The sequence below is a fragment of the Quercus robur genome, chromosome 10 (genome assembly GCF_932294415.1).
Source record: "Quercus robur chromosome 10, dhQueRobu3.1, whole genome shotgun sequence".
NCBI lineage: Eukaryota > Viridiplantae > Streptophyta > Magnoliopsida > Fagales > Fagaceae > Quercus > Quercus robur.
In genome coordinates this window covers 43,782,367-43,797,009 of record NC_065543.1, presented here as the reverse complement: position 1 = coordinate 43,797,009, position 14,643 = coordinate 43,782,367, and the positions used below count along the sequence as shown (strand labels likewise).

Genomic DNA, 14,643 nt, shown 5'->3' with positions numbered 1-14,643 from the left:
TTTTTTTTATTATTATTTTATTTTTAGACTTTTAGTGCATAATGTGTCTAACTGAGCGATAGTGTGTCAAATTTTAGTCTGACCAAGTCATATAAGGGATCAAAAGCGATCAATTTAAATTTTCATGACTAAAATCGCTCATGAGCTAAATTTTAGGACCAATAGTATATTTAAAGCAACCAAAAAAAAAAATCTTATTAGGAATTTACCAAAAATAATCACTAACAATTTTCACATATTTTAAATTTTCTATCAAATGTGGAACGCTAATACATATACAAGATTGCATTTAAATCAATCACCGTGTAACATTGTTCTTGGAGTTACAAAACTCAACAATTATTTTATTAAATAATTTTGATAAATTCACAATTAGATTGTAGGTTCTTCGCATGGCTGCATTGCTTACTAAATATCAAAATACTAGATATTGACAACCATCTAAATTAGTTTGTTCATTTTTAAAATATGCTATAAGTACATGTGTTTATGATTTGGATAATAGATAACATTCTATTCAGAAAATAATTGACATATTATTATTATTTTGATAAGAAAATAATTGACATATTTGAATACAATACAAAAGAAGTATGTAATTAAAAAAATAAGAACAATCCAATTAAATATTATTAAGTGGTATAGCTTGAATCTACTACATACAAAATGAAGCAAATTAAAAAAACTTATATTTATACGAAACAGGAAATTTATTTAACTACAATGAGGAATAACACTATAGGGCCTAGGGGGATTATTCTGAATTTTTTTTTTTTTAAATTAAAAAATAGCCAATGGAGGAAAAAAATTTGTATTATAGTATTAGTGTAGTTATTAAACCAGTATCGAGGCATTAATCTGGCATAATAGCTGGGTCATTAGAGCATTCCCATCCGGAAATGCTATCCTATACTATTTTACCATCATAAAAAGCTACTTTATCAATTATACCATACCATTTTACAACACACCTAACATCTCAACTTTTATTTTCCTATTCTACTCATTAAAATAATATATCTACACAATAAAATATATTTTTTCCCAATTTTCTCCTCCACACGCGTATGTATCTTCTTGACTCCTCCATTCCTTTATTGTTCTCCTTCTTCTCCTTTATCTTCCATCTTCATTTTTGTTTTTTTCTTTTGTGTGTTTTCCCATTTGTTTCGTCTATCCCAAACTAGTAAAGCTTCTCTCTGGTTCTCACTCACTCTTAGTTCCTCATCAACAACTTGTCACCGCTAGTATCAATGGGTCTCACAAGCTCACAAGCTCCCTCAACCTCTAGCACCGCACCTCCACTACCCAGTCACCACCATCGCGGCTTCACCATGCCCACCACACCGCCACTGCCCACTACCCACCAAAATCCCACCGGAACAAAAACCCATATTTAAAATTTTTTTAAAAAAAAAAAAAAAAAAAAAAACCAAGATCAACCCTGATCAAAACCCAGACAATTGTATCAACAATAATCATAGCGTCACAACCAAAAGAGAGAAAAAATAACAATAATAATAATAATAATAAAATAAAACACACACACACACACACACATGTCCCAAAAGAACCCAAAACTCCAAACCCACCATCCATATCAAACCTATACCTAATTCAGTCATACCCACCTCTTCCTTTAGGCATCGGTCACAAAAAAAAAAAAAAAAAAAAAAACACACTCACACACACACATAACACAAACACACAAAACCTAGAAGAACCCAAAACTTCAAAACCCATAACACAAAACACGACTCGGATCGCAACCCACCATTGTTGATCAACCCATTATCGGCGAGAATCACAGTGTCACAACAAAAGAAAAAAAACACACACACACACACACATAAGTCCCAGAAGAACCTAGAACTCTAAACCCACCATCCATATCAAACCCATACCCACCTCTTCCTTTTCCATGAGTAGCCTTTCGGCTGTTGAAAGTTATTGGGACTGAATGCTAAATTTTGGTTACATTTGGCATATAGCTGGCCCATTGTGAATGCTCTTAGGTCATTAGTTCATCAGTTAAGGTCATCGGTTCATCAGTTAAATCGCATGGTTAAATAAAAATAAAGATAAATTTGAGAAGTCATAAAATAAATATGAAATTTTTTGTAAAAAAAAGGCATGCCAAAATTACTAATTAATATTAAGTCTAAAAAATAAGCCACCTAAATATAATTCAAACTCAAGGTTTCGGTGTTTCGCAAGTAACAACACCAAAAAAATATAGAATAAAAGATGTCATAAAATTGTAGCAAAGTCTTTGCTACATTAAATCTTATTACATTATATTATCTCTAGGCATAAAAAAGCATATCTCAAACTCCAAAGTCATGTTTTAACATATTGCATATCTCACTTGTTGGTCTAATATCATGGATTATCTTAGTCAAAACTTGAAACTATATCTTTGTTAAAAATTCAAGCATTAGCCTCATTTTAAAATCAAATCTCTCGTTTTGATTATGTTCCAAATTCAAAAAAATAGTACTGCAGTTAATAAACACATTAAGATAAATTTATTTAAAATTATAAAAACCAAATGGGTCACAACAACCGATTGGGTTGTACTCATTGAAACAAAAAAACCGTTGAATTTTGCCATATTTTACCTGATCAATCATACAAGTATTCCAATTAAACAATCAGATCGCTTTAGACACCGGTTCACCAAGTTACTAGTCCAATAGATCAAGTTGGATTAGGCTCAACAAAATCACAATTAGAGAAGGACACACGGTAGCGGCTCTAGGAATTTTTTTTAGGGTAGTCACTAAGAAACTTAAATTATACAAAATTCAATAAAGAGACAATTTGAATATATCAATGTCACAAAAAAAAAAAAACGCAAATATACGAAATATTACATTTTTTTTTTGTACTAACAGAGAGAGAGAGAGAGAAAAAAAAGACCAGTAAAAGATAAAGTGCAAATTGAAAATACTGATATGAGAATAATAAAGTAACTACAACAATTTCATAACAAATCTTAAGCAACAAGTTGTTAGCCTATTACTGGTGGGTAAAACATGTCAATATTGAACCCGAATTAAAGTAACAGCTTATCACATAAAATTTATTGTGAAAATATTGTGGAACTCAAATTCTTGTGAGTCTCAAGTAAAAGTGTTCAAAATTTTTATTAAGATGATCAAAATAGGTTAATTTAGTAAATAATATATATTTTTTAAGTGTATATATATATATAATTTTTTCAAGTCAGGTGGTCACAAAATATATTAGTTTAAAATAATTATTTATATAAATTTTTTTTGCATGTATAAATTTTTTTTGACAAGTGAGAGTGGTCCTAGGACCACCCTTACATACAAGTAGAGCTACCAGAATGCAGAAAATCACGACAAGAGTCACTTGGGTGTGTTTGGATACCGCTTATTTGCTGAAAATTGAAAACTTATTGCTGAAAACACTATAGCAAAATAATTTATAAATGTGTGAATAGTGCTGTGGGACCTAAATTTATATTAAAATATGTATTTGGATGACTTTTGTGAGTTCGTAAACAGTGTTGTGGAATCCATATTTTTTCAACAGAACGTACAAACGCCAAAAGGAAATGCTTCCCAAATGCACACTTGGAGTTCAATGCTACGAAAGTTTGGTGACCAAACTAATTCTTCATAATTAGGACTTAGAAAGAAATAAAAGAGAAAGAGAAACACTTGCTAATTTTATTTATTTATTTTTTTAAAATGATTAACCGGTACTCATGCACGTTTTCCCGCTGCAACCACATAGAGCCTACCGTTTTAAAATTCTGTTACCGCCAATTATTAACGTAATTCCGGGTTAACCCATCAACGACCCAAAAGCCCATAACAGTCACCACCAACAACGGTTAACTTCCGGGTAACAAACTAGTGGACCCGCGCTTTCAACCCGTTTACCCGGCCCGCTTTCTCTTCCCTCTTCTTCTTTATCCACAACCAAAAAGAGCTCCACGTGTCTTTCTTCAAGCTAAGTTCGTTACTACTATTTTCAGCTCTCACTCTCAAAGCTCTCTCTTCCTCTACTCTCTGAAACTTCAATTTCCTTGTCAAAATCAGATTTCAAATCCGTGGGAATTCAAATTCCAGGGAAAACAAAATTCATGCTAACCACGAAGTTACGAAAATGACCCTCTCGCCCACTCTCTCTCTACCGCATTCTTCTTCACCTCTTTCCTCCTCTCCGCTCTTCACGTTCCCAGCCAGGAGCCCTAGAAGATTCTTCTTCTTCCACCGGATATTCCTCTCCGCCGGCGACCGGAGATCCCTCGCCGGAAGACCGAGAGCAAAGCCGAAGGAGCTCGTCCTCGGAAACCCGTCGGTGACGGTGGAGAAAGGGAAGTACAGCTACGACGTCGAAACCCTAATCAACAAGCTGAGCAGCCTCCCGCCGCGCGGAAGCATCGCGCGGTGCTTGGAGATGTTCAAGAACAAGATGTCGCTGAACGACTTCGCGCTCGTGTTCAAGGAGTTCGCGCAGCGCGGAGATTGGCAGCGGTCGCTTCGTCTCTTCAAGTACATGCAGCGACAGATCTGGTGCAAACCTAACGAGCACATATACACGATCATGATCAGTCTGCTCGGCCGCGAGGGATTGCTCGACAAGTGCCGCGAGGTGTTCGATGAAATGCCTGGTCAAGGCGTGGCTCGAACGGTGTTCGCGTACACCGCGGTTATCAACGCCTATGGCCGCCACGGTCAGTATGAGGTCTCTCTTGAACTCTTAGATAGAATGAAAAAGGAAATGATTTCGCCGAGTATATTGACGTATAATACTGTTATCAATGCTTGTGCTAGAGGTGGTTTGGATTGGGAGGGATTGTTAGGATTGTTTGCTGAAATGAGACATGAAGGGATTTTACCTGATCTTGTTACTTATAATACTTTGCTTAGTGCTTGTGCTCATAGGGGTTTAAGCGATGAGGCCGAGATGGTTTTTAGGAATATGAATGAGGGAGGAATAGTTCCTGATATAACTACTTATAGTTACTTAGTCGAGACGTTTGGGAAATTAGGTAAGCTCGAGAAGGTTTCGGGGTTGCTTAAGGAAATGGAGTTAGGAGGGAATTTGCCTGATATAATGTCCTATAATGTGTTGTTAGAGGCGTACGCGAAATTGGGGTCTATTAAAGACGCAATGGGGGTGTTTAGGCAGATGCAGGCTGCAGGGTGTGTGCCGAATGCGGCTACTTATAGTATTTTGTTGAATTTGTATGGGAGGAATGGGAGGTATGATGATGTTCGCGAGCTTTTTCTCGAGATGAAAGTGAGCAATACAGAGCCGGATGCGGCTACGTATAACATTTTGATACAGGTGTTTGGTGAGGGTGGGTATTTTAAGGAGGTGGTGACTTTGTTTCATGATATGGGGGAGGAGAATGTGGAACCGAATATGGAAACTTATGAGGGGTTAATATTTGCTTGTGGGAAAGGGGGGCTCCATGAGGATGCCAAGAAAATTTTGGTTAAGATGAATGAGAAAGGGATAGTGCCTAGTTCTAAGGCTTACACTGGGGTTATTGAGGCATATGGGCAAACTGCATTGTATGAGGAAGCTCTTGTTGCCTTTAATACAATGAACGAAGTGGGGAGTGGGCCGACTGTTGAAACCTACAACTCGCTGATTCATGCATTTGCGAGGGGCGGATTATACAAGGAGTGTGGAGCTATTTTACACAGAATGGGTGAGTCTGGTGTTGCACGAAATGTGGATTCCTTCAATGGTGTGATTGAAGCTTTTCGGCAAGGAGGCCAATTTGAAGAAGCTGTAAAGACATACATTGAGATGGAAAAGTCAAGATGTGATCCTGATGAACGGACCCTTGAGGCAGTTTTAAGTGTTTACTGCGTCGCAGGTCTTGTTGATGAGAGTGTGGAGCACTTCCAGGAAATTAAATCTTCAGGAATATTGCCCAGTGTCATGTGCTATTGCATGATGCTAGCCGTCTATGCAAAGAGTGACAGGTCAGCATTCATTCAAAATTTCAATTTTTAAATATTTATAAAAACTCACTACAATAACAGTTTCTAATTTCTAAGCTAGTGGTTACAATTATACTTGTCAATTTGTATGAATAAGAGAAGCCCAAGGTACAAGTAATCCAAATCCATCTTGTATATTGGCATGAGTTGTAAATGAGATAGGTAAGTTACTAAATATAAGGGTGAATGCTGCAACTTTTGAGTGAAATCTGGATTCTATGTTTTTTTTTTTTTTTTTGGTGATAAGTGATTCTATGCTATTTTCTGCATTGATGCCCAAACAGGCATACATCCATTACACTACTGAGTCACAATTACCTACATCATGATATGAAGCTTTCGTACTTGGCTGTTAACCGTGTGATCTGTACTATTGTTGAACAAGCTTTAAGGAATGTAGTTCTAGTATCGTAAAGTATGTGTTTCGGTGCATTCATGTAAATAAAATAACAATCCAAATTTTGTGGGGGTTCTACACTTCAACTGCAGTCAAACATTTGTTACTAATGAAGCATAAGTTATTCACGCAATTATGCAGATTCTACAGAAATGAACCAATCATCCATTTGCTTATATGACGTCTTACCTCTTGAATTCTTTGCTTTCAGGTGGGATGACGCCTATGAGTTGCTGGATGAGATGCTGACAATTAGGGAATCAAGTATACATCAAGTGACTGGACAGCTGATCAAGGGAGATTATGATGATGACTCTAACTGGCAGATGGTAGAGTATGTCTTTGACAAACTTAACTCTGAAGGATGTGGTTTGGGAATGAGGTTTTATAATACTCTTTTAGAAGCACTTTGGTGGCTGGGCCAGAAACAAAGGGCCGCAAGAGTGCTCAGCGAAGCATTAAAGAGGGGAATTTTTCCTGAACTCTTCCGTAAAAACAAACTCGTGTGGTCTGTGGATGTACACAGGTATCACAATAATTTTTTAATCTTCCAAGTGTTCTTTGAGTTAGGCTTGTTTTAGTCTCAATGTTGACCATTTTGCAGAATGTGGGAAGGTGGAGCATATACAGCAATATCAGTTTGGCTAAACAATATGTATGAAATGTTCATGAATGGGGAAGATCTTCCTCAACTAGCAAGCGTTGTTGTAGTGTAAGCTGCCTTTTCTTGCTTATGATATGTCTATTTTTATTTCTTCAAAACACATACCAAATACAGTGGTGGAGGAAGGGTGAGGGAGCTCATACATGTTGGGTTGGATTCACAGATTGTGTGGTCAACCTGATTCAGTACTGGGGTGTGCTGGGCCTGACAGCAAACAAGCCTAAGGCCTACAGTGCTGTGGCAGAGCTATTTTTATTTCTCTCATCACCTCAACCACACACATATACACATATGCATTACACACAAGCCTGAAATGTTGGTAGTTTTGGCTTACATTGCTGAAAGTCTGGGTAGTAATTGACTACTATCTGTTAAATTTGCTACATGCAGTTGGCCTCTGCTTTGGCATTTGTTTGGTAGACAAGCGATTTAGTATAGGTTAAATCCAATAGAATGGGTACTTGGCAAAGGTGAACTAGCCATGGTTTGGCTATTATAGGCCAATGCACAGGCTTAGATACCACAAATATGAATCTTGTAGTCAGCATGATATGCATGAAAGTTACTCATTGCTCCTATGGTGGTAGGTCCTTATATAAACAATGCTCTTTTGCAATATACAATTCAAATAACTATGGTTGGGATAATTTTAAGTTCTTTGCTTTATATATGTGAAAGTTATAAACTATGGTACCACATTATGATTTTTAATATTACATTTTTTTCTTTTCTTTTGGGAAACTCTGCATGTGTCTGTGCTTAGTATCATAGATTTTGTTCATAGCCAATCCCAAGCCCTAAAAAAAGAGAAGGATTGTGGTAGGTTGATGGTCAGCATCATATTTAGTCTCTTTATTATGACTGTAACTACAAATTCAAGCTAAGGTGTCCCATACTAAGTGACATGTTGCATCAAATCCCGGATGCAGTGAAAAGTGGGTAATGTTTAGCTAGGGTGTTCCTGTAAGCGATATAGCACATTGATGTTTAAAAGCTCCGGTGTAGTGAGAAATAGGTGAGAGTTCTCGCTCTTTGATGGATGGGTGTGGGTAAGGAAGCTAGTCCATGATATTAAGATGCTTGTAGATTCAGTGACTAGAAGGAGAATAAACATAATATGCCTTCAAGAGACTAAGTAGTGAGTAGGTAAGAAATCTAGAGAAATTAAACATACACGATGTAGATTATGGCATACAGGAAAATTCAAAATTAAAAATGGGGCAGAGATAATCATAGCTAAAAGTCTTAAAGAAGAAGTTGTTTAGTTTAGGAGGATAGAGGATGGAATTTTGTTAATAGAACTTGTTTTATGAGGAGAGAATTAACATAATTAACATAGATTATGGCTAAACATTATGTATGAAATGTTCATGAATGGGGAAGATCTTCCTCAACTGGCAAGCATTGTTGTAGTGTAAGCTGCCTTTTCTTGCTTATGATGTGTATTTATATATCTTCAAAACACATACCAAAGAGATACAGTGGTGGAGGAGGGAGAAATCTAGAGAAATTAGACATACATGATGTAGATTATGGTATACAGGAAAATTTAAAATTGAAAATGGGGCAGAGATAATCATAGCTAAAAGTCTTAAAGAAGAAGTTGTTTAGTTTAGGAGGATAGAGGATGGAATTTTGTTAATAGAACTTGTTTTATGAGGATAGAATTAACATAGTTAGTGCATACGTTCTTAAATAGGATTAGAAGAATCAATTAAGCAAAAATTGTTTAGCCAAAGTGAAATTAGACTAAGTGAGTAGGTGAGAAATCTAGAGAAATTAAACATACATGATGTAGATTATGGTATACAGGAAAATTAAAAATTAAAAATGGGGCAGAGATTAATCATAGCTAACATTCTTAAAGAAGAAGTTGTTTTGTTTAGGAGGATAGAGGATGGAATTTTGTTAATAGAACTTGTTTTATGAGGAGATAATTAACATATTTAGTGCATACGTTCTTAAATAGGATTAGAAGAATCAATTAAACAAAAATTTTAGGAGGAAAAAGATGAATTGACTCAAAGGGTACTAAACGGGGACACGGTTTTTTTTTAGAGGAGACATAATGTTCATGTTGAAAAAGGGGTTTGAAAGATTTCAGGCGGGCCAGTGGTATGGAGTGAGGAATGAAATATGAATCAAGAGATGTTATTCTAGATGTTGTAACAACATATGATTTCATGTTAACAAACACTTGGCTCAAGAAAATGGATTCACACTTAATTACCTTCAAAGCATTACAAACATTAGTTGAATAGATTTCATCTTTACCCAAAAAGTCTATCATAGATGTTGTAAAGATTGTAAGGTGATATTAGAGGTCTGTTTGGTATTGTTGTAGGAAGTAGAGCTATAGTTGTAGAGTTTTTACGATAACAAGCTTTAATGAAAAAAAGTTCTAGCGTTTAGAGTGTTTGAAAACTATATTAATAAAGTGTTATCACTGTTTTGAAGTAGTTATTTCCATTTTGTAACCAAATTAATAAAGAACTTTTAGATGTGAGAAATGATTAAAAGGATATAGTTAAAATGTTTTGTATTATCTGTGCTCTCTCTCTCTCTCTCTCTCTCAAAGTGGGTGGTCATTGAGTTTCATTTTGAAAAATAAGTATGAATATTTATGTCAATTCCTTATTTTTATTAAAAGCTGGAACATTACTCTAAAGAGCTTTAATGCAAAAGCTCAAATTTTCAGCTCAAATTTTAAAGATCCTTTGTGATTTTCTGCTAATGAGTTTTAAGAATCTTAAAGCTCTTCTCTAGTAGTGCTAACATTATCAGACAAGCTCCAACATAGGTTGGTAGTACTAATTATTTGTACTAGAAGATGGAAAAAAAGAGATGTGAACCCAAGAATTAGCTGGTGGGGTTTGAAGAGTGAAATGATTAGTGTTTAAAGATAAAATTATTAAAGAAGGCAAGTGGATTTTAAATGAAGATATTGATAAGATGTGGTTGAAATGACTAGTTGTATTAAGAGAGTGGCAAAAGAAGTACTTGGAGCATCTAAAGGATTTGGACTACCAACTAAAGAGACTTGTTGCTAGAATGAGGAGTTTCAAGGCTTCAAGCAACAATTATATGAGAGAGAGAGAGAGAGAGAGAGAGAGAGAGAGAGGTCTAAGAGGCTAGATTTATATATATATATATATAAACTTGCTAAAACAATGGAAATGAAAACAAGTTACTTAAATTGTGTCAAGTACATTAAAAATGAAAATCAAAGGGTGTCACTAAGGAAGATGAGATTAAAAAAGAGGTGGAAAATTTATTTTGGGAAACTTATCTATGAAACCCATACATGATATTGGAGTGAACTGAGTAACCCACTTGAGGATAGAAACCGAGGGCTTGTTATAAACTAGGATGACCTAGGTAAAGGATGCTTCAAGAGGATGAAAATTGTAAAAGTCATGAGACTTGATGAAATTTCCATTGAAGTTTGGAAGTACTTAGATGATGTGGGTGTAGCATGGTTGACAAACCTTTTCAGTAAGATCTTGAGTGTTAACAAAATGTCTAGCGAGTTGAGGAGAAATACTCTAAAACTTATATACAAGAACAAGGGAGATGTTCAAAACTGTACAAATCATTGTGGAATTAAGTTTATGACTCAGATTGGAAAATTTTGGGAGAGTGATTCAACATGATTGAAAACACAAAACAACAATATCAAAGAATCAATTTGGCTTTATGCTAGGTGATCTACAATGAAAACTATTTTCTTACTTTGATGTCTAATGGGAAAATATAGAGAAGTTTGTAGAGATTTCCATATGTTTTTTTATTGGCCTAGACTAAACGAATGGTATCGTACTTAGAGAGGTTATGTGATGGGAGTTGGAAAATAAAGGAGTTCCTTTAAAGTATATTAAGTTGATTAAGAATATGTATGACAAAACTATTACTATTGTGAAAATAAGTGAAGGCATCATAAATGACTTTTCTCTCACTATAGGCTTGCATCAAGGATCAATATTAAGTCCATATCTCTTTTGCGTTGGTATGGATGAGCTCACTAGATCAATTCAAGATGAAATACCTTGGTGTACGCTGTTTGCAAATGATATAATTTTATGGATGAAACTAGATGTTGGGTTAATGGCAAGTTAGAAATTTGGAGAGATCTAAAGACTTTCAACTAAGTAGGGATCAAATCATATTGCATGGAATGTAAGTTTTGTAAAGTGGAAACTAATGTGCAGAAGTTGTAATATTTGATGTTCAAGAGATGCCAAAGAGTGATTGTTTCGATATCTTGGATCAATAATTTGTAAGGATGGAGAGATTGTAGAGGATGTGAATAAAAGGATAAGAGTGGAATGGATGAAGTGTATAAGTGCATAAAAAATATTTTGTAATCGTAGAATGCCAATTAAATTAACAATAAAGTTTTGTATGACTGTGATGATGCCAATTAAATTAACAATAAAGTTTTGTATGACTGTGATGTGACTGACTATACTCTATAGTATTTATTAAGAAGGAACATGTTCATAAAATAAGCGTAATTGAAATGAGCTTTTTAAGATAGATAGATGGATATATAAGAAAAGATAGGATTAAAAATAAAAATATTGACTTAAAATAGGAGTGCCCCTATTGATGAAAATATGAGAGAGTTACTTGAGATGGCTTGGTGTTGTAAAAATGAGAGGATTAATACATCAATGAGGATAAGAAAGTTGATTTGAGTTTTTATTTTTATTTTTTATTTTTTAAAAAAGGTAGAGAAAACCTAAAGTAACATTAAGTAGAATTGGTAAAAAAATGACATGTCAATTAAGTAGGGAACAGAGGTTATGATTTTGGATAGTATAGAATGGCGAAAAAGAATACATGCGGACAAAATCTTGATTAATTTGTTGAGGATTCATAGTCAACTCCACTAGGTCATTCTTTTCTTTCGGGGTTGGGGGTATAGAAGGTCATAATAGATTTAACTTAATCATGTCAAAAAGTTTACTAATCTGAAGAAAAGTTAAAAGCATAACATTTTTGCCAATTGAATTGCTTAACTCAAAACAGTTTTATGATTAACATAGAATGCCAATTAAATTAAAAATAAAATTTTGTAAGACTGTGATATGACTGACTATACTCTATAGTACTGAATGTTGGGTTATTAAGAAGGAATATGTTCATAAAATAAGCGTAATTGAAATTAGATTGTTAAGATAGATAGATGGAAATATAATAAAAGATAGGATTCAAAATAAAGATATTGACTTAAAATAGGGGTGCCCCTATTGATGAAAATATGAGAGAGTTACTTGAGATGGTTTGGTGTTGTAAAAATGAGAGGATTAATACATCAATGAGGATAAGTAAGTTGATTCAAGTTGAGGAAAAAAAAAAAGAAAAACAAAAACAAAAAAGGTAGAGAAAAACCTAAAGTAACATTAAGTAGAAGTAGTAAACAAATTACATGTCAATTAAGCAGGTAATAGAGGTTATGATTTTGGATGGTATAGAACAGCGAAAAAGGTCATAATAGAAGGTGTTCTTTTCTTTCTTTTCTTTTGGGGTTGGGGGTATAGAAGGTCATAATAGATTTCACTTAATCATGTCAAAAAGTTTACTAGTCTGAAGAAAAGTTAAAAGCATAACGGTTTTGTCAATTGAATTGCTTAACTCAAAACAGTTTTATGATTAACATAGATGTGTTTTCCATTGATCAGGAGAGGGCAGATGGAAAAAAGCTCAATTTCACGGGACTTTCCCATTGCAAAGGCTGCCTATTCATTTCTGCAGGATAAAGTGTCATCATTCTTTTCTTTCCCAGGCTGGAACAAGGGTCGGATTATCTGCCAGCGATCACAGCTCAAGCGGATTTTGTTGGGCACAGAGTCATCCTCATCCTCAGATGGGACCAAAAAGGACAAAATAATTGATTTGAGTAACTCCCCCTTTAATCTTCCTGGAACAAGAACTCCCAGAAGTGATGTAATGAATGGTCACAAAAAAGATGCTGACTCTGAAAGCAGAATTATGACAAGAACAGAGATGATACCAAGCACAGTTTAAAAGAGAGAATGAAATGCATTCATCAGTGTTCAAGGGCTTGATAAAAAAATCTTGGCCTCCCTATTTCAGTTAAAAAGGAAGAGGAGGTGAACATTTGTGAATGAATTTGCTGGAGAATGTGTTATGGTCTTTACAAAGTTAACAATCAGCTTGCCAGCAATGGAATCATAATGTTACTTGCACGATAACAGGTTAAAGCTCAGTTAGTCACTATTAACAGCTTGATCAAAATTCAGTTTTGTTCCCTGTATTTAGCATTGGGGAATTTCAGGTGATGAATAGCATTGTGATTTTGTAGCTTTAGATTATTCTTTTCATATGTAAATGTACATTATATATATTTTTTCCACTCCTAATATTTAGAATAGTTGAAGGGTCAGACAGGTTTAAAATGTATTAACTTTTATATGCTTAAATTCGGAACAGAGAGAAATTTTTTTCTGAGATCAATCTGCTGCATAATCTGGAGGTTAATGAAGAGTATGAGGAACTTGATAATCACAAATTAAATTTAACCTTTTGCTAAACCAAATCTGGATTGTCTAAATAATTTTAACCGTTGGCCATGTGGCCCCACTTCTGTGTGCCCTAGGAATTAAGGGCTATCTACGGTATCAATTTAGGGGCATGTGTGCCCTAGTACACAGGACTGCAACCCTATATAAAAGAAAGGAAAAAAAAAAAAAAAAATATATATATATATATATATATATTATTCCTTGCCTTGTGCACTCAATTTTTCAAGGACGAATATTTCCTGTCAACTAAAAAGAGAGAAAGACTGTCAATTTCAGCCGTTGGCCAATCATGGAGCACTAATATTACAAGATTTGGAATACAAAGACTATCCAAGGGAATATAGTGAAGATATAATTTATATAGAGAATCTTGATCCAAGTTTTAAAAAATTGTTATGGATATCTTAATCTTAACCCACTTTGCCGGCTCTGAGTGTTCTTTTAATTGTTTATTATACAAATACATGGCAATAAAAAAGGGAAAAGATTGGTTTTTGAGAAAAAGATGGGAAAGGCATTTCCTACCAATTTTACCGCACAACCAAAATTTTTCTTGCCTAATTTTATTTCCATTGGACTAAACATTTAACCTAATGTTTGGTTTTTATTTTTTTGATAGAACCTTATGCTTGTTGAACCTATTCTAGCGGAGTCCTTTTCTTCTTCTTCTTCTTCTTCTTCTTTTTATTTTTTTGATGAACCAGAAGTTTTTATTAACATTAAAAAAAAAAAAAAAAAAAAAAACCAGCAACTATTCAGAATGATTATGAGCCTCAGCTTCAATCACAAACACAAAACAAAGAGATCCCAAATCCACATTAAATGAACCAAAAGAGTTGTTCAAAATTTGCTTCTCTACCCACCGAGCGTATACTACAGTTTGTGATTTAAGACTTAAAGGCTAACACATCGAGACAAATGGATCTAATTCTCCAAAGGACATCCATGTTAGGAAGTATCAGCGCATCAATGCAGGCCTTTGAGTCACTCTGAAGGTAGATGGAATCAACGTGTAGGTTTAATGCCAAATTGATT

The 14,643-nt window shown here is 34.6% G+C and overlaps 1 protein-coding gene across 1 annotated transcript; it reads left to right on the top strand.

The window, feature by feature from the left end:
* Positions 1 to 3,970: 3,970 nt before the first annotated feature.
* LOC126701676 (pentatricopeptide repeat-containing protein At1g74850, chloroplastic) lies at positions 3,971 to 13,540 on the top strand. Its single transcript, XM_050399981.1, has 4 exons — positions 3,971 to 5,981; positions 6,608 to 6,922; positions 7,001 to 7,108; positions 12,745 to 13,540. Exons 1-4 carry the CDS (start codon positions 4,144 to 4,146, stop codon positions 13,088 to 13,090), a joined length of 2,607 nt encoding a protein of 868 aa, XP_050255938.1. The 5' UTR covers positions 3,971 to 4,143; the 3' UTR covers positions 13,091 to 13,540.
* Positions 13,541 to 14,643: the final 1,103 nt, after the last annotated feature.